Genomic DNA, 22,500 nt, shown 5'->3' on the forward strand with positions numbered 1-22,500 from the left:
TTAGTTAAAACTGTCCCATTTACATCAGGCCACATAAATGCGTCTCGACGAATCGGATATCGATCCCATCTTTCTGCTCCCGCCCAAAATGCTAATATATTCGACCTCATTTCCGGGGTAATTGAAACGGAACACACTTTGGTGTCTGCGGTTTTCAGAACGCAATCAAAAAGGTTATGCTACAAAAAACAGCATTTACTGTTTGCTGCGTTTTCGCTGGCGGCAGCAGCGCGTTTTAAGACCCGACGAGACGCCTGGGTGAAAGATCACCTGCGAGTGACGTAGTTCCGTTTGGGAGGAGTATAGCGCTGACGTATGTGGCGTGAACAACCACGTGCATTTACACCTGTCCAGTTTCATCTGTAACGTGTCCCAGACCACCTCCTGAAGGGGTTTGTACCATCGGATTTATATCCGTCTCCAAACCGTTTCGTTTCGGAGGGCATTTAGACCTGGTCTTTTTACCATCGGGTAGATATCGGATCACAGAAAACGCAGGAAGTGACCAGGTGTAAAAAAACCCCTGAGGGTGTAAAGGGTTTAGTTCTGATCATTCTCATCAACGTTGCATCTCAAACACAGCCACAGAGAAAGAAGGAGAGAGACGGAGAGAGAGAGAGACACAGAGAGAGAGATGGTGCTATTCACACACTGTTCTCACATGTCTGAACCTTACAGAGAGACGTCACCACACACCTCTCTGCATGTGGAGCTCTTTTTTCTTTTCTTCTCCTTCCTTCTTTCTCTGTCCTCTGTTAGCTGGAGCTCTCTGCTTCTGCATGGGAAATGTTTCTCTTTCTGGGTTTTTATTTGTTTTGTTTTGTTTGTTTTTTTTTTTCTTTTACACCCTCACATCACCAACCACATGAACACAACCCCCTCCCACCCCCCCTTCACCTACCCCAGTCTCCCGAACCCAAAGGAAGTGAATCCCAGCCGACTCCTGTGACCAACAGGGAGCTCCTGGGCTCGCATCTCACCGCTGATAGGCTGGGGGGCTCTGTGCAGGTACTGGGAAGGGTGTGTGTGTGTGTGTGTGTGTATACACGTGTGTGTGTGTGTGCTGCTTTGCTTAGCATCTTTCTGTATCTCTCTGTATGTCACTGCACCTCTGTGGCTCTTATAAAGTACGTTTCCATCTGAATGTAAATGTTTGTGCACGACGCTGTACAACACTCAGGACGTAGTTCACGATTCATCACGGTGCTCAAATCAACATTTTATTACGATACAAAGCGAGACCACATCGTAAATGTAAAGCTCACAGATGAATAAAACCTTCAGCGTCCCTGGTTAGTTTTTACTAAGCAGAATTCTCACTTCTGTGTCTGAGTATCAAAAAGGTGTAATGTGTATTAAATACTCTGTATCATGATCAATGATGTATCAGTTTTATTGTCTCTCTCTCTGTCTTTCTGTCTCTCTCTTTCTCTCTGTTTCTCTTTCTCTCTGTCTGTCTCTCTCTCTCTCTCATACTGTGTGATCCAAAAAAATGTTTTTGAGGTCAGACATGGGGTTAAACCTGTGACTGTAATTTAAAATTAGAACGTGATTATCGTGTGTGTGCGCGGTGTTTTATGGTCACTACTAGACAGTTCACCATAAAAACCTGTGTGTGTATAATATATATATATAATTATACACACACACCTAGACTTACACACCCCTGTATAAATAAAATTAAATCACATGCTAAGATGGAAACTTTACTTTATACACAAACATGTATGCCTGCTTCTATCTCTCTCTCTCACACACACACACACCCTTCTACCTTGTTGTGTGTGTGTTTGTGTGTGGTGAGTATTTTCTCCTGCTGTGTTTCCTCTTTCCTCTCCCTCACTTCTCTCTTAAAGATCTGCTGTATCTGTCCCGGTGACCTCGCTGTAACCCCACGCTCACACCGGCAGCGTCACACCGCCGGTTCTCGATGCCTTTAGTTTCTCTGCTTCGTTTTGTACACAGGCATTTTGTCCTGATTTAGAATTTTTATAATCAATGTCTGAGCGTTTGATTTGTGAATAAAGGGCAAGGGATTCTGTCTAAGAAACAATCCCCTAGCTTTCAAATCCTCACCAGAGACACAGACCATCTCTGCTTCTTCCTTCCAAGCTTTATTTTTCTTTGTAATGAGCGGCCTAAATATTCAGTGGATAAGCTTCAGACCTCACACACACTGTAGGAACGATTGTAGTGGATCTATCCTTCGCTACAGTGAAGAATAAAGTGTAAAGATGGACATTTTCTAGACCTAACCGTGCGATTAAGATCGTTACCGTGACAACAGGATGACCGCTTTACTGCATCACACCAGCAGAAGGCGCTGATGCGCAGGTTTAAAATCCGTCCCAGCGAAGCGGAAGCTAAACCCCACGTTAAGGCGCTTTATACAGAATGAATGATGGGGTTCCTTCGATATCGTTTTGTCTGGTGATGATAAACGTGTCTCAGAAATCTGTCCCGGAGTTCACACACTTCTCTCTCTAAAGGCTCGCTGTGTCTCCTTAAACATTCAGGTCATGAGTTCTACCAACGGTGAGGTGAACACGGACGATCCCACAGCGGGGCACTCCAACGCTCCCATCACCGCTCCTGCTGAGGTCGAGGTCGCCGACGATACAAAGTAAGCACACACACACACAGACAAACAAACCCACACACATACACAAACACACACCCACCACACACACAAACCCACAAACACACGTGCGCACCCACACACACGAATTACAAATGATGAGTTTCTTAAAAAGGTGTTATTTTTTTCCATGAGTGCATTTAAGTGTGTGTATGCGTGTGTGTGTGCGTGTGTGTGTGTGTGCGCGCCCAATTTGGAAAAGAAAGAGCACAGTGTTATAAAAGGAAAGCATAAAGAGAGGAGGAGGAGGAGAGGGAAGGAAAGAAAAAAAAATTAAAAGAGGTGGAAACAGAGGGAGAGAATGTACAGTGAAACTGAAGGAAAGGAATAGACAGAAGCAAAAGGAAGAAAAGAGAAACGCAAAGGAAGAAAAGAGCAGAGAGTAATTTATTGTGATGTCCTCGTTTTGTTTGATTCTAATAACAAATATACAAACAAAAGAAGTGATAAATTTAAGACAAAACCAACGGTGTGAACTCGTCCATCGATAAGAAAACGTCTCTTTACAGAAAAAGTCTACAGTCACATCAGCCGTCGCTATGGAAACCATAAACCATTAGAACGACAGTAGCACGAATCTAAATGCGCGTGACTGTCAGAGCTGCTGTTCCACACATTAACCAACAACCTTCTGGATTTTTTTTTCAGGTGCTGCTGTTTTTTTAAGCGGAGGAAGAGGAAAGGCCTGCAGCGGCACAAGTGAAGAAGCGTGGAGAGGAGAGATGGAAAGGAGAGAGAGAGAGAAAAAGGGGACTGGAGCGTGGATCGCTCCATGCGTGTGTGTGTGTGTGTGTGTGTGTGTGTAAGTGTGTGTGAGATACTTGTCAGATCCGAAGACTCTGAACTGCCACTTGCTTTATAAAGAAACAAAGCATATAGAGGAGTTAACGAATGTACAAACACCCGAGACGCAGAGAGACTGACTGAGTGAGACGTGTGTGTGTGTGTGTGTGTGTGTGTGTGTGTGTGTGTGTGTGTGTGTGTGTGTGTGTGTGTGTGTGTGTGTGTGTGTGAGCAGAGAACGTGACGGCAGACGGACAGACGGTGTATTCCTGTATTTTTTAGATCACGTTATCAGAGGACTTAAAGCAACCGTTTAAACGCTGAGTGTTTAATTTTACAGGATGAAAGTAAGAGCCTGATTGTGAGGACTTCAGACTGTGATGTCAGGAAACGTCAGGAAACGCAAACCAGAATCACTCTGCTTCTGTACATTGTGTGGGTTTGGGTTAGTTTTCTTTGTTTTCTTTTTGTTTGTTTGTTTATTTTTAATGTAATTTAAAATGAAGTTGTTTTGTTGCTCTGCTGTCTCTGAGTTGAACTGTTTTATTCGTGTTGTCTTGTTTTGTTTTTTTTCCTCGCCCTTTCTTTTTTCTTTTTTTTTTTTTAACGCTCATGTCCTTTCTATTTTTTTCCTGTCAACATGGATGATGTAGCACAGTGCTGGACTCAGGTAGTGTGGCAGACAGAGAGAAAGACACAGCCTGCGTCGTAATACTGTTTAACACACACACACACACACACACCATGTATTGCGTGTGTCCAAACTACGTTATGGAACTCAGAGCAGAGTTTGCTCATCAGGAAGAACAACATGGCTGAAACGGGTTTTTCAGAAAGGTGTACTTTTTTTTTTTTTTTTTTTTTCTCCCTCCCCTTAAATATATAAACACACATGCACACGGTTGTTTTACAGAAGTCTGATAAGGAAGTGCATTTTTTCTGTCCTGGAACTCGGTTGTTGTTTTAGATTCACAAAAGCATTTTAGGTCGCAAATATCTGCTTAAGGTTAAAGAGCAGCAGTGCAGCTAACTGTATCTGGCTACTTTAGGACATTTAACTTCATCAGGCTCTGAAAATCTTGTTCGTTTATCCCACAAATACAACCCAGATAGACTCGTGAGGATAAACCACAGCTACCCAGCAATACTGCATGATAACCTTTATCTAGATGTAAACAGCTACGTTATTTATCTGGCTAAATATTTTACCTTTAACTACAACCAAATCTATGCACAAGATTAAGGCTAACGTGAGCCAGCTAAACTTAGCTTACAAATAGATGTGTATTTCTCAGCCAAAACCCACCTGTTCTCAGCCAGCTAACTACACCATTCCTGCTACAACCAAATAGACACATAAGGCTAACAAACTAATTTAGTCGACTTTATCGATTTTTATCAGTTTACATGGTCAGAGTTTTGTCTTCACACGTCATCGGATATTTGTGTAGTTCGTCGTTTTAGCTCCGTTAGGGATCTCTAGAAGAATAATCGGTGAGCTAACATGGCAGCAACACAATAACACTAATCCTGCCTTCACATGCATGTGGCGTTTTCAGCTAATTTTTAATAAGCTGCTATAAACAGTACTAAATAACTTAATGTCCAATCAATTTGTATAGAATTGGGCAAACTCGATGTTTTTAAATGTTGCTTGCTAGTGTGTGTGTGTGTGGGGGGGGGGGGTTTAGGTAAATCCAGCAGGATCGTTACCAGATAAACATTAGGGTGTGAGCTAGCATAGCATCTGAACGCTTTATTCTGTATTTATTTATTCTTCATAAATCGAGTAACTTTTTTTTTTGTGATCTTGAGCTAAAAGGACAGACGGACGTTTTTCCCTCTTTTCCACTTCCATGTTAACATTCTGGTATATAATTATTATCCGTATAAAATACGATATATTTTGTTGTCTTTCCGACTCGAACCTGTGTAGAATCTCTACCTCTAGTTTGCATAGTTTTTCTCTAGATGACGGAACTTCCTTACCTTTACCTCATTCTGCTAATCGATTAGCACACCAGCTAGCACACTAGTTCTCCAGTAGAATGAGGTGAAATTTAGGATGTTCTACTAACTAGAGTTCGACTCTGCTAACTACGTTCACTTTTAAACGTAGTCAGCTGACTCGAACGCTGAGGGGTAGGGGGTTGGAAAGACGATCCTTACTGCTAAACAAACCGCATCTAAAAAAAAAGAGGCAGATTTTAAAATTTTGTATAAATTTTAAATTAACCATCGATAATATATGTATATATTTTTTCAAATATGAAGCATTATATTGCTCGTTTACGTTTCTTTCTTTCTCGAAGACGGCCGTGGCGTTTCATACGAAACCCGAACGGTCGTGTACCTAGCAGGCTAGCTAGCGTGCCAACTAGCATAACTACAGTATGAAGCTAAGCTAATTTCGTCTACACGTGGAGTCCAAAATTAACTTTGACATTTTGAGAGAAATCATTTCCTCAAGTTTAGATAGATAAGGACATTCATTTTAGCTAGCTAGCCAGCTTAGCTTCCGGGTGAGGGATTAGCCAAACAATCGATTCACCGCTTCACGATTACCGGTTAATTTATTTTATCGTGTCTGTGCTTCCTCATCGGAACGACTTGTATTACCAAAGCTAATCATTCACCATGTTCGCACAATACACTTCTTATTTTTTTAATAATACGCCAAGAGGCACAACCCGATTTCATATCCTCATTTAATTCCTCAGCAGTGTTTTTTTTTTTTTTTTCCCCTTTATTTTTTGCTCCTGTTTTAATGATTACAGCTGAAGCAAGACGAGAAGCGTGTCGGAAACGGTATCGACGCAGGTCTGTGTCATCTCTCTTCTTGTAAACTGCACTTTTGTGGGTAAAAGGAAAAAAACATATATATAAAACCATTGACATTTATGACCGTGATCACGAAGTAAATCGTTTCTACACCAGATTCGTCTCTGCTGAAAGGACAAACGTGACGCTCGGCGGTTTTCCCCCTCGAGCCGGAATCGAAAGGAGGTCTGGTGTTTATGGAATAGTTTGTGCCTTTCTAAGTGGAACGTTGGACACTACGGCGTCACTCTCGGTGGTCAGTCCTCGGCGGTTTTTGTCTCGCGAGTTTATTAAGAGAAACGGAGGAAGGCGTATCTGTACGAGACGTTACATACATATTAAATGTCCTTTCTTCCCCGACTCACGCGACGATATTTATTCAGGATCAGATATTTATTTCAGCATTGCTCAGGTTCATATAAACATGGCAACCAATGAATGATCAATAAGGCTACTTGCAGGGTTGAATTTTTTTTCTTTTCTTTCTTTCTTATTTTTTAATATCCAAGCTGTTTCAAACCCTTTATTATTATTATTATTATTATTATTATTATTGTATTGCTGTGTTGGATGTTTAAGTTAAATTCCAGCTGGCTGATGGCAATTATAATCATTTACAAATCGACTACGATCGCCCCGCCCCTTCACATACCCCGCCCCCTCATATACCCCGCCCCAACCTCGGAGTGTTGTCATGGTAACCATCGATCGTTCTAGTTTGATGAGATTTTCTCCCCTTTTTCTCGGCACTTCCGAAACCTGTCTGAATCTCAAACGTAATTTTAAAACTACTTCTTCGGCCTCGGACACGGTTTATAACCTGCTCAGCTCACAGCGAAGCTCCATCGTCCAGCCTCATCGTGCACGCCCACATGGTCCCCAGGATCGCTGCTGATCGGTGGAAGCAGAGAAGAAGCAGATGAGAGAGTGCACAGCTGAAGTATTTTACTTTCATATGTCAGTAATCCAGAAGTTAAATTAAAAACGTTTTAGTTTGATTTATTCTGTGATAACTAAATGCCTCATAAATAAAGACTTTTATAATATAGCCCTCTTGTTTTTCTTTTACTTCGACAACCGTTTAATCGCTGCCTTCGTTGGTTACATTTACATTTACAGCATTTGGCAGACGCCCTTATCCAGAGCGACGTACATAAGTGCTTAAATCTCTAACATTGAATACATTAATGCTGGTTCACTAGGTTACATACTTAAGATACCATGAGTTTAAAACATTTGTTCAAAGTTACAATGAAAAAGTGTCAAAGGTGTTTTTTTTTTTGTTTTTTGTTTTTAAATGCAAATGATAAGGAAAGAAGTGCTAGTTGAAGTGTTTCCTGAATAAGTAGGTCTTTAACCGCCGCTTGAAAATAGCCAGTGACTCGGCTGTCCGGACCTCTATGGGAAGTTCATTCCACCACCTTGGTGCCAGTACAGAGAAGAGTCTTGTAGTATACTTGCCTCTTAGCCTGAGAGATGGTGGAACCAGTCGAGCAGTGCTGGTAGATCGGAGGTTACGGGGTGCAGTGCGAAGAATGATGAGGGCTTTGAGGTAAGAGGGAGCTGGTCCATTTTTGGCTTTGTAGGCCAGCATCAGTGTTTTGAACCGGATGCGTGCAGCTACCGGAAGCCAGTGGAGGGATCGCAGCAGCGGGGTGGTATGCGAGAACTTTGGCAGGTTGAAAACAAGCCGGGCAGCTGCATTTTGGATCATTTGCAGAGGACGGATTGCGTTCATAGGTAGACCTGCCAGCAGTGCATTGCAGTAATCCAGTCTAGAAATGACAAGAGACTGAACAAGTACCTGGGCAGTCTGTGTGGACAAAAATGGCCGAATCCTTCTAATGTTGTAGAGAAGAAACCGACATGAGCGAGTCACATTTGCAACATGAGAGGAAAAGGACAGTTGATTGTCCATGGTTACCCCAAGGTTGCGAGCTGTGGCTGAAGGGGAGATCAGATCGTTGTGCAAGGATATAGCAAGATCGTGACCTGGGGATGGATCACCTGGGATGAACAGCAGTTCAGTTTTGCTAGGATTGAGCTTTAACTGATGAGCAGTCATCCATGATGAAATTTCTGCCAGACATGCTGAGATCCGGTCAGAAGCTGTGGCATCTGAGGGTGGGAAAGAGAAGATAAGTTGTGTATCATCAGCATAGCAGTGGTAAGAGAACCCATGTGATGAAATAACTTCACCAAGAGAGTGAGTATACAGGGAGAAAAGAAGAGTATCAAGTACTGAGCCCTGTGGGACGCCAGTGGAGAGTCTGCGTGGAGCAGATGTCACTCCCCTCCATGTTACTTGATATGAGCGTCCTTCCAGGTAGGAGGCAAACCATTCCCAAGCTGATCCGCAAATCCCAAGACTCTTGAGGGAGGATAAGAGAGTCTTGTGGTTGACCGTATCAAATGCTGCTGAAAGGTCAAGGAGGATAAGGACGGATGACAGTTTGGCTGAACTAGCAGTATGTAGCTTCTCAGAGACATCCAAAAGGGCTGTCTCTGTAGAGTGAGCTGCTTTAAAGCCAGACTGTTTGGGATCTTGGAGGTTGTTCTGTGAGAGATAGACAGACAGTTGGTTATAGACAATGCGTTCAAGAATTTTTGAAAGAAATGAGAGAAGTGATACCGGTCTGTAGTTACTGATGTCTGATGGATCCAGAGCAGGTTTCTTTAGGATGGGAATAACCCTTGCTCTCTTGAAAGTAGTTGGTACCTGACCAGATGCTATGGATCTATTGACGATAGTGGAAATGAAGGGCAAGAGGTCTTGTGAGATGGTCTGGAGCATAGTGGTAGGGAGTGGATCCAATGGGCAGGTGGTAGGATTGCAGGACTGGATGAGTTGTAAAATCTCTTCTGCTGCCACAGTTGAAAAATGTGACAATGAAGGTGTAGGGGAATCCATACTCTGAGATGTAAGTGCAGTCGGGGCTGAAGTGAAGGTCCGGCAGATTTCCTCAATCTTCTCCTGGTAGAAAGAAGCAAAGTCTTCTGCAGTCAGGGAGGATGAAGAAGGTGGAGCCGGGGGGTTGAGCAGAGAAGAGATGATGTTGTGGAATTTCCGAGGGTCATGTGAGGAAGCTTCAAGCTTTCCTTGTAGAAGGAAGTCTTGGCAGAAGTCACATCTGAGGAGAACTTGACAAGAAGTGTTCTGTAAAAATCAAGACTTTCCACTTCCACTTTCTCTCTGATGATCTTAGCTCTCTTCGATTGTTGCGCAGCACATCTGAAAGCCAAGGAGCAGAACAAGAAGTTTTCTTGCGTTTAGTGAACATAGGGCAGAGGAAGTCCATAGTTGAGGAAAGAGATGAGAGGAATGTATCTGTGGCTGAGTCTAAGGGTAGTGAGGAAAAAGACTTAGCATCAGGAAGGGAAGAAAGAGTGCCAGAAGCTACAGATGAAGGTGAGACAGAGTGAAGGTTGCGGCGAGTAAGAGCAAGGGGGTGAGAGGTAGTTTTAGGTAAGATAGGTAGAGTGATGGTGAAGGATACCAGGTGATGGTCAGAGATGTGGAGTGGGGTAGCAGTCACATCTGTAGCTGGAGAAGGACGGGTGAAAACCAGGTCCAGGACATTGCCTCCTTTGTGTGTGGGGATGTAGCTGTTGAGTGTGAGGGAGAAAGAGTCGAGAAGAGACAGGAGGGAAGAAGAATGTAGCTTGTCAGAGGGGAGGTTGAAGTCACCAAGCACTGTCAGGGGGGAGCTATCGGAAGGGAAAGCACTAAGCAGTGAGTCCATTTCTTCCAGGAAGTCTCCTAGGGGACCAGGAGGGCGGTAGACAACAATGATAACAAGGTTGATAGGAGAGGTAACTGAAATGGCATGAAATTCAAAAGAAGAGATGGTTAAATTAGAGAAGAGTAGAGGTTTAAAGCACCATTTCTTTGACAACAATAAACCTGTACCACCACCCCTGCCTGTTTCTCGTGGTGAGTGAGAGAAAGCATAGGCAGAGGATAAAGCAGCTGGTGTAGCAGTGGTGGTTCATTTGTAGCCTTTTAAGTTTGTCGTTCAAAGCTCATTTTCACTCGTCTGTAGTTTTGACATTTGATGGTACCTACATAGGGTTTCCCAAGCTTATTAAAGGTGGGGTCTCTGTTGTTTGAAAGCCAATGTTGACATTTAAAATCACCAAAACAAACACACCCCTAACCCAAATGGGTCCCACCCATAGCTCCGCCCACACATACATACGTAACCCAGGCAACTAATGGAAAGAAATGTTTCTTGAAGTGAAGTGACATACAGCTAAGTACCATGTACGGTGACCCGTGGTTGTAGCTGCCTCTCTACATTACTACGATAGAAAAGAGGTGTTATTTGTGTAGTAACAGCATTTAGCTCAGGAGTTATTGACTCGGGAAACTCCAACCTGTGAATATGTGGCCAACTTCCTGCTCCTTCAGTTCTCTCCAGCGCTGGAAATCTGATCCTATATTAACACGTCCTACTTTTTGCCTTATCGTAAGTCTTTCTTCTCTTTCTTTCTTTGTTTTTATCCTCCATCAATGTTAAAACCGCTTTCTGCTAACGTCACACATGCACACTGAACACTCTCCTCCCATATTGACAAGACACGCCCCTTTCTGCTCATTGGCTACACGTTAGTTTTGATTTTTGTCTGGTTTTCAGCCCGACAATCTGCCAAGGATCAGCGTAGACTAGACATCAGCTAATATCTGATCAGATCGACCAGCTGTGGCTGAATGGATGGAATTAATGAACATATTTACTGGGTGGATGGATGGATGGATGGATGGATGGATGGACAGATAAATAAAATGAATAGTTTGATGGGATAGATAAGTGGATAGATAGATGGATGGATTACGTTAATAGAATATTGGATGGACACATAAATGAAATCGTGATGGGATAGATTTACGGATTAAATGAATAGATTTAATGACGGATGAGTGGAACAATTGGATGCATGAATAGAAGGGTTGATTAAATGGATAATTAGATGGTTGGATGAATGTTTAATTTTGGATAGATTGGCAGATATTTTGAATGAATAGTAATCAGATGGTTTGATGGATGAAATGAAGAGCGATTATAGAGTGGACATAAATTACTGGATTAATGGAATGTATGAGCAGATTAAATTATTAGGTAGATGGTGGGATGTATGTTTGGCTGGACGAATAGATTAAATTACGGATTAAATAATAATCGGATGGAGGTTTCATGGTTAAATTTCTTTGAGGTAAAGGAACTTTTATGGATGTTTCATTCTGGTCACTTCCTCTGGGTTTTCTTACAGTTATGTGTGAAGTGAAAAATAAAACCTCACAGTCCACACTTCAAGAAATCTTCAAGAAATTTGGAGTATATTCTTGGGGAACGTTCCTCATTCCTCTGGGTTGTGATGAAGTGTCCGTGAATATTGTGATATAATCATAACGCTGCTTCATTTAACTACTACTTCACTTGGACCTGCGTGAGAACAGGAACAGTGTGAGACCCATGAACACCTTGTGATTGTTTAATCATTAACCTTTACAGAGAAGTCAAAAGTGTTGCTCATGCATGATGGTGCAAAACTCCACTGTATGTGCAATGGAGAGATATTTGGGCTTCAGCATTTCAAGTGATTTGAATTTAACACAAAACTTAGCACAAAAGTTAACATTTTAGTTTAACAAACAAAATTGCATTACATGAAAAGAATATTGTAACTACACAGTGCATACTATTATTTTTTTGTTTGCCTGTTTATTTGTTTTTCTAATTTTTATTTATTTCTATTTATATATATATATATATATATATATATATATATATATATATATATATATATATATATATATATATTATTTGCCAAACAGACTGATTAATTAACTAATTAATCAAAATAATCAGTTAATCAATCAATCAATTAATTGATTGATTAACTGATTAATTAACTGAATATTTGATTAATTGGTTGATTAATTAATCCGTTTGGCCAAACCCATAGTTTAACAAAATTAATTTATTCAATTAATCTAATACACACTGTATAATCTTAAGTAATAACAATATTCATTTTAGTCTTAATGACTTTACATTTATTTTATAAACAAAATAAACTTTATTATATGACTTAGATTAATTATTTACCATTAAAATGACTGTAATCTTCCGCCGCGCGTGCAGGCTGCGTTACCAGATCCTACACGCTCCCTACACGAGTGCACTTTGTAGGGTGTAAGACAAAGCACCGCCGTGTAGCTGAATGTAGTGCACTAGATTAATGCGTGACGGTCTATTTGGGACGCGACCCGGAAGTGGCGACGGTTTCTTGATTTTTTTTATTTTTATTTAACCACAAATAAAAATGTTCTAAAAAATAAAATAAAATAAAATTTTAGGATGGATGGATGGACGTTATTAGGATATAATAACGTATAATATGCTGAAATGAATTTTATTGTGTTTTATGATCCACGATAACCCGTGTTTACGCCCCTCCCACTCACGAGTCAGCTGACTTTCTGTCTGTGACTTAAAAACAAACCGGGTGGAAAAGATGTGTTTGTTTTTCGCCAAACGCGAAGGCGTGTTAACGTTATTTTAACTCCCAGCCTCTGCAAAGGCGGGTAAAGAAAATGTTAAAGAGGATAGAAAGTATATAAAAAAAAAAATACCCACGTTAGTTGATTAAGTGTAATTGGTTTGTGTGTCATGGATGAATCGATACCTCTGCTGAATCGACTCAGTTATGCAGTCGGACACTTTTTAAACGATTTGTGCGCCTCTATGTGGTTCACTTACCTCCTGGTGTATTATCACTCTGTGTTGGGCTTTCAGAACACGTATGCTGGTGTGTTATTGTTAGTGGGACAGATAGCGGATGGAGTGTGTACTCCTCTGATCGGATATGAATCGGACAGGACGGCAGGATGCGGCAGTTACGGCAAGAGGAAAACATGGCATTTAATAGGTAAGATTTTCTCTTCTAGTCTACAGAAACTTAGTGCTGTTCTGCAGGTGACAGTTTAGCCTGAATGTCATTACATATGAAACGGACGTGGACTCTGACAACCATTTTAAGGAGAAGCTTTAGGCGAAAAGGAAAGTGTGTATTAGTCTGGGGAATTCCGACTCCTTTCACTGAGTCAAAGGAATCGCTGTAAGAGCCGACTCTTCTTGGTCCCAGTAAGAGCCGACTCTTCTTGGTCCCAGTAAGAGCCGGCGGCTCTTCGGGGTCCCAGTAAGAGCCGGCGGCTCTTCAGGGTCCCAGTAAGAGCCGGCGGCTCTTCGGGGTCCCAGTAAGAGCCGGCGGCTCTTCGGGGTCCCAGTAAGAGCCGGCGGCTCTTCGGGGTCCCAGTAAGAGCCGGCGGCTCTTCGGGGTCCCAGTAAGAGCCGGCGGCTCTTCGGGGTCCCAGTAAGAGCCGGCGGCTCTTCGGGGTCCCAGTAAGAGCCGGCGGCTCTTCGGGGTCCCAGTAAGAGCCGGCGGTCCTTCGGGGTCCTAAAAGTGTCAAAAAGACACACGATCAGCTCAGCTCACCAATAAAAGTTGACTCTATCGCTATTTACACAGGTCAGATAATTGGTGCTGACTGTCGACTCTTGTTATTCTCGAGTCCTAATAAGAGATGGCCCTTTTGATTCCTCTATAAAGTCATTCTCTTGCGAGCCTCTCTACTTTTCTTTCATGAAGTGACTAAGAAAAAAACCCATAGATTTTCAGGGTTTCCCGCAGCACCTTTCAGTTAAGGCGGCCCACCTAAGCTGGGAAACCCTACCGCCTTAACTAGGTCGTCCAAAAAAAATAAAATTCCGTTGCCCAAAATGCCATCAAGTGCATCTCGGAGAACAGCACGGACGCGCGGTCCGTCACTGTCTGGAGGATAACTAGCCAGTTGATAAAACTTAAATGGAAAACAGAGAAATGGACTTATGTTTTGGGTTTATTTAAGCCTGTTATTGTATTAGTCTATAGTTCTTGCAAATTTAAAGTAAGTTAGCTGGTGATTTTGTTGTTTGAGTTCTTCACCTGCTAGCTAGGTTGTACGTGCCTGTTTTTAATAATTGTTAAATGTAGTACAGAGTCTGTGGTCTATCTCACAAAGAAGCCCCACCCACCCCGGGCCCCGCCTACCCGCCCAACCCTACCGCCTTAACTAACACATTTTGTGCAGGAAACCCTGATTTTTCTAGTATAGAGTAATTACAAAAAGCGTAAACTCATCTGTCCCGAAGATGTTGGAAATCTTCTACCTGTGAGTCTCCTTTCACGAATATTAAATAAACGTCTCCTAACAGAAACCATCAACATGGCAAACATTTTATACATTTTTAGAGTAGCATCAGCATCCCTGCGGACAAACTGGTACTGTAAAAACCCATAACATTAATGTTTAATGAGCACTTTCATATAAACCTGGGATTATAGCAAATGAATCAACACCTAAATGCTGCTGATAATTTTTTTTTTCCTGTCTGTCCAGGGACGGTCAGCGTGATCGTCTCTTTCCCGTTCATCTTTAATCAGTGTATCGGCTGTAGCGAGTACACTCCACAGTGGGCCAGTCTCATCTACTTCACCCCTTTCATCGTCATCTTCCAGTTTGGCTGGGCTGCGACCCAAATCTCCCACCTGTCCCTAATTCCCGAGCTGGTGAAGTCCGAGTCGGCCAAAGTGGAGCTCACGGCTTACAGGTACGGCGAGCTTTCAATAAGCAGACGCGCTCAAACTCGTGACACCGGATTGTTCACATCTACATCCTGGTATACATTACAGACTATTTAAACCCTAGATCACAGACACAGTGTTAACCTGCTGTGAGCTCTTTGCTGAACTGAAACCCTGAACTTGCTCACACACCTCGTCTGGTTTTGGTGATGCAGGCAGATATGAAAGAAGAAGGAAATGTTTTTTTTCCCCTAACTTCACAGATGTTGTGCTTGTTTGAGGATACAGTCAGAACACAGTGACTCTAGTGTTTTTTTTTAGAGGTGGTGTTTTTTTTATTTAACCTACTTCCTGTTTGCAGGTTCCTTTTAGGTCTTTGAGCTGAATTTTACAGCCGGACTTTGTTCTGATCCTCGAGTTTAGACAGAAAAAAATCAAACTTGTTCAATAGTGATTTACTCCAAACTACCAGCATGTGACTCTAGAAGTAGAGCCGTGTGATGCACTCTGATCTGTCCGTCTGTCTCTCTCTTTCTTTGTCTGTCTATGCATCTGTCTATCTGTCTGTCTGTCTGTCTCTTTACTCTGTCTCTTTGTCTGTAGCTGATTGTCTGTAATTTTTATCTCAGTCTGTCTACAGTATGTTTTTTTTTTTGTTTGTTTTTTTTGTCTGTCTGTCTGTCTGTCTGCAGTTTCTGTCTCTCTTTCTTCATACATCTGTCTGTCTCACCTTTGTTTATTCATCTCTTTAATCTGGCATTCTCTACCTTAAGCACTATTCGGACTGGATTAGTTTTACTTGGGGACGTGGGGGTAAAGTAATTATTACCAAAGCTTCTCTGTGATTTTAGTCCCATCATGTCATTTTAGTCCCATCATGTTACCACAATGTCAGTAAAGATTACGGCGACTTTTACATTCTGTAAAAAGGTCCGGAAAAATTACCTCAGGTAATACTGATCCCGTCCGAATAGACCCGCTGTAAATATGTACGGTAAAATTACGTCATTTCCTGTTTATAAGTAGTTTTTGGCGCGTTTTGCAAACAGGAAGCAACGTCATACGCACATGACGACAAGGAGGTTACTGTGGTGCGTAAAGTGAGTTACCCCTCCCACTTCTGCTAGTATTACTGAGATGTCTTGTCCCGTGCGAATTGGCTAATTCCTGAGGTAAAATCGCATTACTCCACGTCCCCACGTAAAACTAATCCCGTCCGAATAGTGCTTTAGTCTGTATGCTTTACACACCTTTAGTGTGTATACTCTCTCTCTCTTTTTTGCTCTCTCTCACTGCATACATGTTCATGTCTCTAACCTCTCTCGTCTGTTTCTCTGTCTGGCTTTTCCTCTCTCTATCTGTATCTCTATATCCTGTCTATCTCCCTGTTCATGTATGTACAGTATATAATTTTACTGTCTGTCTGAACGTTTTCTCTATTATAGGCGATCATTCTCGTTCATTCTCGGTTATTATTTAATCACACAGATACGCTTTCACCGTCATCGCCAACATCACCGTGTACGCCGTGGCCTGGCTGCTGTTCCATTTCCAGTCTAATGAAGATCCGACTATCACCGATAACCTCGGGCCCGTCGACATTCCCATCTTCAGAGTGAGTGTGAAAACAGACCCAGCGGAGTCAATTTGGTGGTTTTTCCAGTTAAACGTCTCTTTCTGTTTTTCTGTTCAGTTTTTAACACTTTTACTTCCTTTTTTTTTTAATCAGTTCAGTGTTTCTGCATTTTGTCTTAAGGTCTGATTATTGTTAAGCAAGCATTTAAAAGGTAGAAAAAATAATCTGCATTAAAGGTGGGGTCTCCATCGTTTGAGAAATGCTTGAGAAAACTGAGTCGGGTACGAGAAACAAAACAAAAATCAAAACTGACACGTAGCCAATGAGCAGAAAGGGGCGTGTCTTGTCAATATGGGCGGAGAGAGTGTTCAGTACGCATGTGTGACATTAGCAGAAAGCGGTTTTAACATCGACATGGAGGATAAAAACAAAGAAAGAAAGAAAGAGAAGAAAGACTTACGATAAGACAAGAAGTAGGACGTGTTAATATAGGATCAGCTTTCCATCGCTGGAGAGAACTGAAGGAGCAGGAAGTCGGCCACATATTCACAGATTGGAGTTTCCCGAGTCAATAACTCCTGAGCTAAACGCTGTTACTACACAAATAACACCTCTTTTCTATCGTAGTAATGTAGAGAGGCAGCTACAACCGCGTTTTGTGTAGTAAAAGCGTTTAGCTCAGGAGTTACTGACTCGGGAATCTCCGACCTGTGAATATATGTGGCCGACTTTACTTAAGATGCCGAGGCGCTTTTTTCCTTCTCGATAGGTGAGTAACGTTGGTTTTGCTTTGTTACACAGAACTAATATATGCCTTTGTCCTTTACATCATTATGCTTGTGTGGCATTTTTGCTTGTTTGTTTATCTACAATCGTATTGTTCTTCCCTTCTGCTATGTTAAAGACACGTTTCTTTCTGTTAGTCACCTGGGTTACGTATGTATGTGTGGGCGGAGCTATCGATACAGGGGTGGGACCCGTTTGGGTTAGGTCGTGTTTGTTTTGGTGATTTTATATGTCAACATTGGCTTTCAAACAACAGAGACCCCACCTTTAAGCTGCGCTTTGTCGATTACGTTCTAATAACCAGTCATCTCAAACACAAAGAAAAGAAAATTAAAGAAATTCGGTACAATGGAAATGCATTGGGATAGTTTTTTAATTTCATATTCTACAATTTCACTAAAATACCTAACAAACAAAATATCATTATGAATTACGTTTTTAGTAAATAATATTTTTTGCGAACATATTTTTAATATGTTGTTTTTTTCCCCCTCACTTTTTTACAGATATATGAAAAAGAAAATCATTTCAATTTAAATAATTATTACACTTATAAATGATGTAAACATAATAAATGCTTTTGTATATTTTAAAGTACTGCATTTATTATTAATAATAATAATTAATGGTGCTTGCAAAGCAACATTTTTACTATCGTGCATATTCTTCCAAACAAAACTTCATCGCATAACTTGTCCCACAGCTTTAGTTCTAGACCCATGAATGAGGTGTCAAATTGACCGGCTCATTGAGGAGAGGTGTGCTATCACTTTTCTAAGTGATCCGAGAACCGGTACTTCCGGTACCGGGTCTCAAAGTGGCCTTTTTTCCCATAGACTCCCATTAAAAACTTTGGAGGTTTATAACTCGGCAAGCTTTCGAACTCTCTACACCAAACTCGGCCAGCTCCTTTAGGGTGAGACTCTGAACAAAGGTTTAAAAAAAAAAAAAAAACTTAAAAAAAACAAAAAAAAACAATATATGCAAAATCAAAAACTTTTTACAACATGGACATGTGACATATCAAAACACTCAGAACAATGAGGGGAACTTCCTCACGTGTAATTTGATGAAGTCACATGACGTCACGTGATTTCACTTGAAAATAAAAAATTTGCACAACATGGACATGTGACGTATCAAAACACTCAGCACGATGAGGGGAACCTGCCACGTGCAAGCACCATTCATATTTTCTTCAGGAAATGTACGTTCTAGTATTATTATTATTATTATTATTATTATTATTATTAGCTTTTTTCAGCTGAATTATTTTAATTGTATAAAATTCATCACTCTTTATCCTTAAATCACTGCTTTTTTATTATTATTTTTTTAAGAATCTGAGTCTGATCGTGTGGGCGATCGGCATGTTTTTCTCTCTGATCTTCCACCTGGGCACGAGGGAGACAAAGGCTGGATGTAGGGAGGATGAGGAGGGAGCAGGAGATGAAGGAGTACAGACGCCTCATCTCATTCGATCCACACTGAACCCTCCTTCTGTGGCTCTGCAGTGGCGACACTGGCTCAAAGAGCCGTCCTTCTACCAGGTACTCGGCCAATCAGCTTCCTCCTTTTACAACACACTCGGTTACATATCAGCTCCGGAGTAAAATGATTACTAGAGGTTTAAATCAGCGTCCTTGTACATTTTACTGCACAGGTCTGTCATCATGACTCGTGACTGATTCATGACTCAGAGGGTCATGTGACCTTTAAACCAGCACCAGAATTCAGCTGAGTTAAAGCAACTGAACATGAAATGATTTACAATGTGCAGAGCTTGTAGTGCAGAGGAGACAACAGACACATCAGAGAGGGAGGGAGGGAGGGAGGGAGGGAGGAAAAAGAGAAGAAGGAGAGAGGGAGGGAGGAAAAAGAGAAGAAGGAGACATTCAAGAAAGAAAGGAGGAGGAAAGGAATGAAGAGGGAAGGAAGGAAGATTGGAAGGAACAGAGGGAAGGAGGTGAAGGGGGGTGGAGGATAGAAGAAAAAGAGAAGAAAAAGGAGATGTTCAAGAAAGAGTGGAAGGAAGGAAAAGTGGAATGGGTGGGAAGTTTAGGGAGGGGGAGGGAGTAAAAGAAAATGAGAAGAAAAAGGAGACAAGGAATATAGGAAGGATGAATGGAAGGAAGAAAGGGTGGAAGGAATGGGGGGTGGACAAGATGAATGGAATGAGAAAAGAAATGGAAAGATGAAGAAATATAGAAACAGGGAGGAGAAAAGATAGGAATAGAGGAAGAGATTGAAAGATGACAGAATGCATGTGTATGAACGAGAGAGAGGGAAGTAGAACAGTGAGGTTGGGGGGGGGGGGGCTGAGGGCAAGAAGGTGCAGGAGATTAAGTGTTTGGTGTCGACCATCCAGTGTAAAAGGGAGTGTGGAGAAGAGGTGAGTACAGGCATGTTGGAGTGGGTGGAGAAGAGTGTCGGGTGGTGTGTGTGTGTGTGTGTGTGTGTGTGTGTGTGTGTGTGAGACAGAAGAGTGTCAGCAAGAATGAAAGTTAAGGTGTAGAAGACAGTAGTATGAACTGCTCTGCTGTACGGGTCAGAGACTGTAGCAGTGAGGAAAAGACATGAGGCAGAGATTGAGGTAGCAGAGATGAGGACATTGAGGTGTTCTTTAGGAGTGACTAGGATGACCTCGTCTTCCACCATAACAATGGTCTTTATAGCCTTCTCAATGCTGGACTGTCTCTATTACTCATTCTGCACCATGGTACACACCTGAGCTTCGTCAGCTTAAACCTAAAGGTTGTCAAGTGGAACCTCTTCCCTTAAAAACTGCACAAATGCCCCTTTTCCACCGAGGCAGTTCGAGTGCAGGTTCGGAGCCTAATTTAGAACCAGTTCTTTCTGTTTCGACCGCCAAAGCACCGGCTCTGAACCAGGAAAAGTGGTTCTTAAGTAGCACCAAAACGTTGCTGGTCTAGGCTTAAGAACCGCTTGCGTCAGGAACTGGGGGCGGGGCTGTGGGCGGGGCTACTGTTGGCGCATTTGATAATGTACCTTAAGTATACTAATGTTTAATACACTTTTACTTTACCGCGATATGATACATTATCAGCACACATGATAGTAGGTAGCTACATGCTAAGGCTAAATTTTTTTCTGTGTTAATGATAAAATAACGTTATGTACTTTATCGATCACAACCTCCGTTTATACAGATTACACGGAGCCGCACGTACACGTTTTATTCGCCGCGTTTGGATGCCGATGTAGGTTCACAAAGCCATGAGCATTAACAGTAAAGCAACATCCGCCATTGTTGTTGTTGTGTTTGTGTTTGTCGCTGCTGCGCTAACGTTGCTGGGACACGTGACACGTATACAGTGACGTCACACTCGGCTCTGTGACGCTCTCTAGCCGGTGGAAAGGCAAACTGGTTCTTAGAAGGTTCACCAGTGGAACCAACTTTGAACCAGCACTAGCGCTAGCTCTGAACCAGCACCCGGTTCTTTCCGGTGGAAAAGAGGCATTACTGTTTATCCACTTTAATAACTAACATTCTTTTTTTTAGTTCTGGTCATGTTCCTTCATCCCTTAAAATTGCTGCAATAACAGATATACTTAAAAAAAAATCTGGTGCTGATACAATCAACTTAATAGTTTCTTTGAACCATTTTTATCCAAAATACTAGAAAAAAAATAGTTGCAGGTCAGATTCGTGATTTATTTAACTAACAACAACCTGCTTAAAGAATTTCAGTCTGGTTTTTTGTCCATCTCATAGTACTGAGACGGTGCTCGTAAAAATCACAAACGATCTTCTGATGGCAGCAAATTCTGGTCTCTTAACATTACCGCTACCTCCCATAACATTCTCCCTGAACCGCTTGCCTCTCTTAGCATCTCTGGCACGTGTCATGACTGGTTTAAGTCATATCGTTTCTACCGTTCAAAGTTTGTCCAGCTTAAAAATTTTAGATCTTAGTCATCTCCTGTTACTAGAGGTGTTCCCCAAGGTTATGTGCTAGGCCCTGTTTTATTGATCATCTATCTCTTTCCTCTTGGCAAAATCCTTCATAAACACAGATGATACACAGCTCTACCTGTCCACACAGTCTACTTCTATGCTTCTGCATACTTTCACCTCCGCAATATTAATCACTTTCGTCCAATCTTGACACAACGCAGTACTTTCATTTTAGTCCTTGCCCTTGTTACGTCACATTTGGATTTCTGTAACTTCTTTCTTTTTGGTTTACCTTCAAAATTCTTCATAAACTTCCACTAGTTACAGACCTCTGCAGCCTGCATTACTGCTCAAACTCCCTCTATTGATCACATCATGCCGGTTCTTCACCAGCTTTACTGGCTTCCTCTGAAGTTCCGCATCGAGTTTAAAATTCTCCTACTCAACTAGGTTCTTCATAATCTTGCTCCACCATATCTGTCTCCAATTATACACACACTACCGTACACTCAGATCCCCTTCTGCTAACCTGCTCACCACATCATCAGCACGACTGTCCACCATGGGGCTTAGAGCATTCAGTCGCTCTGCTCCCTGCCTTTGCCCTGTCTCCCAGATGCCATCAGAGGTTTAGACTCTCTAACAACCTTTTAAATCTCAAAACTCTCATGTTTAGAAATGCATTTTATATTTGAACCTTTTTTATTATTATTATTATTATTACTTTAAATATTATTCATAAATTTTTTATTTTTATTTTATGTTATTATTCTGTTGTCTATTTGCACGGTGGCTTAGTGGTTAGCACATTCGCCTCACACCTCCAGGGTCAGGGTTCGATTCCTGCCTCCGCCTTGTGTGTGTGGAGTTTGCATGTTCTCCCCGTGCCTCGGGGGTTTCCTCCGGGTACTCCGGTTTCCTCCCCCGGTCCAAAGACATGCATGGTAGGTTGATTGGCATCTCTGGAAAATTGTCCGTAGTGTGTGTGTGTGTGTGTGTGTGTGTGTGTGTGTGTGTGTGAGTGAATGAGAGTGTGTGTGCGCCCTGTGATGGGTTGGCACTCCGTCCAGGGTGTATCCTGCCTCGATGCCCGATGACGCCTGAGATAGACACAGGCTCCCCGTGACCCGAGAAGTTCGGATAAGCGGTAGAAGATGAATGAATGTTGTCTATCTGTGTGTTTTATATTATGCAGTGTGTTTTAAATGTGTAATTGTAAGGTGACCTTGAGAGTCTGAAAGGCGTCATCAAATAAATCATCTATAACTTCTATAAAATAGGGTGCCAGAACTTTTGTTTATCATTCTTTGATGCTCAGTGCTCAATTCTTCTTCTTCTGGACAGGATTAG

General features: G+C 41.9%; 2 protein-coding genes across 8 annotated transcripts in view; both read left to right on the top strand.

Moving 5' to 3' along the window:
- The window catches only part of csnk1g2a (casein kinase 1, gamma 2a), a 17,656-nt gene extending 13,710 nt beyond the window's left edge, over nucleotides 1-3,946 (top strand). For 3 of the 4 annotated variants that reach the window (XM_027176084.2, XM_027176085.2, XM_027176086.2), the window contains exons 10-12: nucleotides 907-1,008; nucleotides 2,517-2,623; nucleotides 3,287-3,946. In XM_027176084.2, the coding sequence (XP_027031885.1) occupies nucleotides 907-1,008; nucleotides 2,517-2,623; nucleotides 3,287-3,341 (264 nt within the window). In that variant the 3' untranslated portion in view covers nucleotides 3,342-3,946. The remainder of the gene's footprint in view (nucleotides 1-906; nucleotides 1,009-2,516; nucleotides 2,624-3,286) is intronic. The other variant, XM_027176087.2, reaches the window with a different exon arrangement.
- An 8,769-nt stretch (nucleotides 3,947-12,715) lies between these two features.
- The window catches only part of LOC113661717 (major facilitator superfamily domain-containing protein 12-like), a 19,214-nt gene continuing 9,429 nt past the window's right edge, over nucleotides 12,716-22,500 (top strand). The window contains exons 1-4 of one of the 4 annotated variants that reach the window (XM_047820850.1): nucleotides 12,716-13,174; nucleotides 14,685-14,895; nucleotides 16,358-16,484; nucleotides 18,572-18,781. In XM_047820850.1, the coding sequence (XP_047676806.1) occupies nucleotides 12,916-13,174; nucleotides 14,685-14,895; nucleotides 16,358-16,484; nucleotides 18,572-18,781 (807 nt within the window). In that variant the 5' untranslated portion in view covers nucleotides 12,716-12,915. The remainder of the gene's footprint in view (nucleotides 13,175-14,684; nucleotides 14,896-16,357; nucleotides 16,485-18,571; nucleotides 18,782-22,500) is intronic. The other 3 variants (XM_047820849.1, XM_027176148.2, XM_027176150.2) reach the window with 3 other exon arrangements.

Source organism: Tachysurus fulvidraco, chromosome 11, assembly GCF_022655615.1.
Source record: "Tachysurus fulvidraco isolate hzauxx_2018 chromosome 11, HZAU_PFXX_2.0, whole genome shotgun sequence".
Lineage (NCBI taxonomy): Eukaryota > Metazoa > Chordata > Actinopteri > Siluriformes > Bagridae > Tachysurus > Tachysurus fulvidraco.